Genomic DNA, 1,793 nt, shown 5'->3' on the forward strand with positions numbered 1-1,793 from the left:
TGTGTATGTCTGTGTTTACTTGGTTTTGCTTTAAACTGCCTATGGCTATGATGAAAGCAGGGAAAAGTGTTGGTTTTCTTTCACATTAGGAGTCTGAATCATTTACAAACAAATGGAAAACTATAAAACACTTTTGCCTATGCATTTGTCATTGGCTTAACTTTCTATTTCTGGATTGAATAAGGAAGCTGCACAGACCAAAGAACTGCCATTGACAGTCCTTCCCTAAGATAGACCTGCATACCTTCCAAATGCTCTCTTCCCATTTTGAACATAGAAAACTTGTGCCACCCCCTTCTTAAATACAACTTTTTATAAACACCACAGCTATGTCTTATTTCTTGAAAAACATTTTTAGCACTTGTTCTCTAATCTGTTTAGTTCTGACACCATAAATTACAGGATTGAGAGCAGGTGGAATGACTACGTAGAAATTTGCTAGAAGGATGTGGATGTAGCGTGGTATGTTCCTGCCAAACCTATGGGTCATGAATGAAAAAAAAGCAGGGGTGTAAAAGGTCAACATGACACACACATGAGCACCACAGGTGCTGAGTGCCTTGAGTCGGGCATCATGAGAAGAAAGTCGAAAGACAGCACGAAGGATCTGTATGTAGGAAATGATAATGGCTACGATGTCAAACATCAGGGTAGAGATGGCACATAAGCCATAGATGATGTTCACCCTGATGCTAGCACAGGACAGGCGGGCAATACCCATGTGCTCGCAGTAGGTGTGTGGGATAATTTGGTGTCCACAGAACGGTAACCTTAGGATCAGGAGGACAAAGGGTAGGGCAAAGGACAAAGGTCTCAGGAGGATTACCCATGCAATGATGAACACCACCTTGTTTGTCAGCACCTGTGTGTAGCGAAGAGGATTACAGATGGCCATGTAGCGATCATAGGCCATGGCCACGAGCACATCAGACTCCATGCCAGTGCACAGATGGATGAAGAACATCTGGACAAGGCAGCCCTCAAAGGAGATTTCTCTCAGGGTGAACCAGAAGATGCCAAGCATTTTGGGGATAGTGGATGTGGACAGGCCCAGGTCAACAGATGATAGAATGGCCAGGAAGTAGAACATGGGCTGATGGAGACTGTGCTCAGTCTGAATCACATAAACAATGCTGATATTCCCAAGTGCAGCTGTCAGGAACAAAACAAAGAAAGGAAACCCAATCCAGACATGCATATTTTCAAGCCCAGGGATCCCCAGAAGAAGGAAAGAGTAGGGGTGGAATAGTGTGGTGTTAAGAGAGGCCATCCTTCAGGGAGTTTTTTATACTGAAATATGTCACAGATCAAGTGCCTCTCATTCATTGAGTGGGTCTCTTCCTTGCTTAGTGCCCAAAGAAAAAGAAGTCAGTGAAACTTCTATCCATACCTACCCATATTGCATCATAGAGGCTTGAAAATATACACATTTAATGGTAAAACACGGCCCCAGCATTTCAAGGTACTTTATGAGATCCATTCAATTAAGTCTAATCTTTTACTTTAACAAACATTGATTGAGTGTCTAACACATATGTGTCAAGTTCTATACTAAGACTGATTACAAAAGATGGACTAGACAAAGTTCCTTTTTTTATGAAACAAAGTTAGTGATCTGAAGTTAGTGTTAGTGGTTGTAACAGTTACAAAATCAGCAATTTAAATGAACGAAATATTGTTTTGATAAAATTTTTCCCTTACTACTTTAGGTACACAAAATATTCTCCCAGGAAAAAAAAATTAACATTATTTTATTTAAAAAAATTTTGATTTTTGACTATATATTTTATGGA

The 1,793-nt window shown here is 40.2% G+C and overlaps 1 protein-coding gene across 1 annotated transcript; it reads right to left on the reverse strand.

Moving 5' to 3' along the window:
* Positions 1–334: 334 nt before the first annotated feature.
* On the reverse strand, positions 335–1,270 carry LOC103605107 (olfactory receptor 52E1-like). The gene has a single exon (XM_008589689.1). The coding sequence runs from the start codon at positions 1,268–1,270 to the stop codon at positions 335–337; it is 936 nt and encodes a 311-aa protein (XP_008587911.1).
* Between the last annotated feature and the right edge of the window lie 523 nt (positions 1,271–1,793).

The sequence above is a fragment of the Galeopterus variegatus genome, unplaced genomic scaffold (genome assembly GCF_000696425.1).
Source record: "Galeopterus variegatus unplaced genomic scaffold, G_variegatus-3.0.2 Scaffold5594, whole genome shotgun sequence".
Taxonomy (NCBI): Eukaryota; Metazoa; Chordata; class Mammalia; order Dermoptera; family Cynocephalidae; genus Galeopterus; species Galeopterus variegatus.

Excerpts from the sequence above, each read along its gene's own strand:
- LOC103605107 (XM_008589689.1), bottom strand. The coding sequence starts at position 1,270 with ATGGCCTCTCTTAACACCACACTATTCCACCCCTACTCTTTCCTTCTT.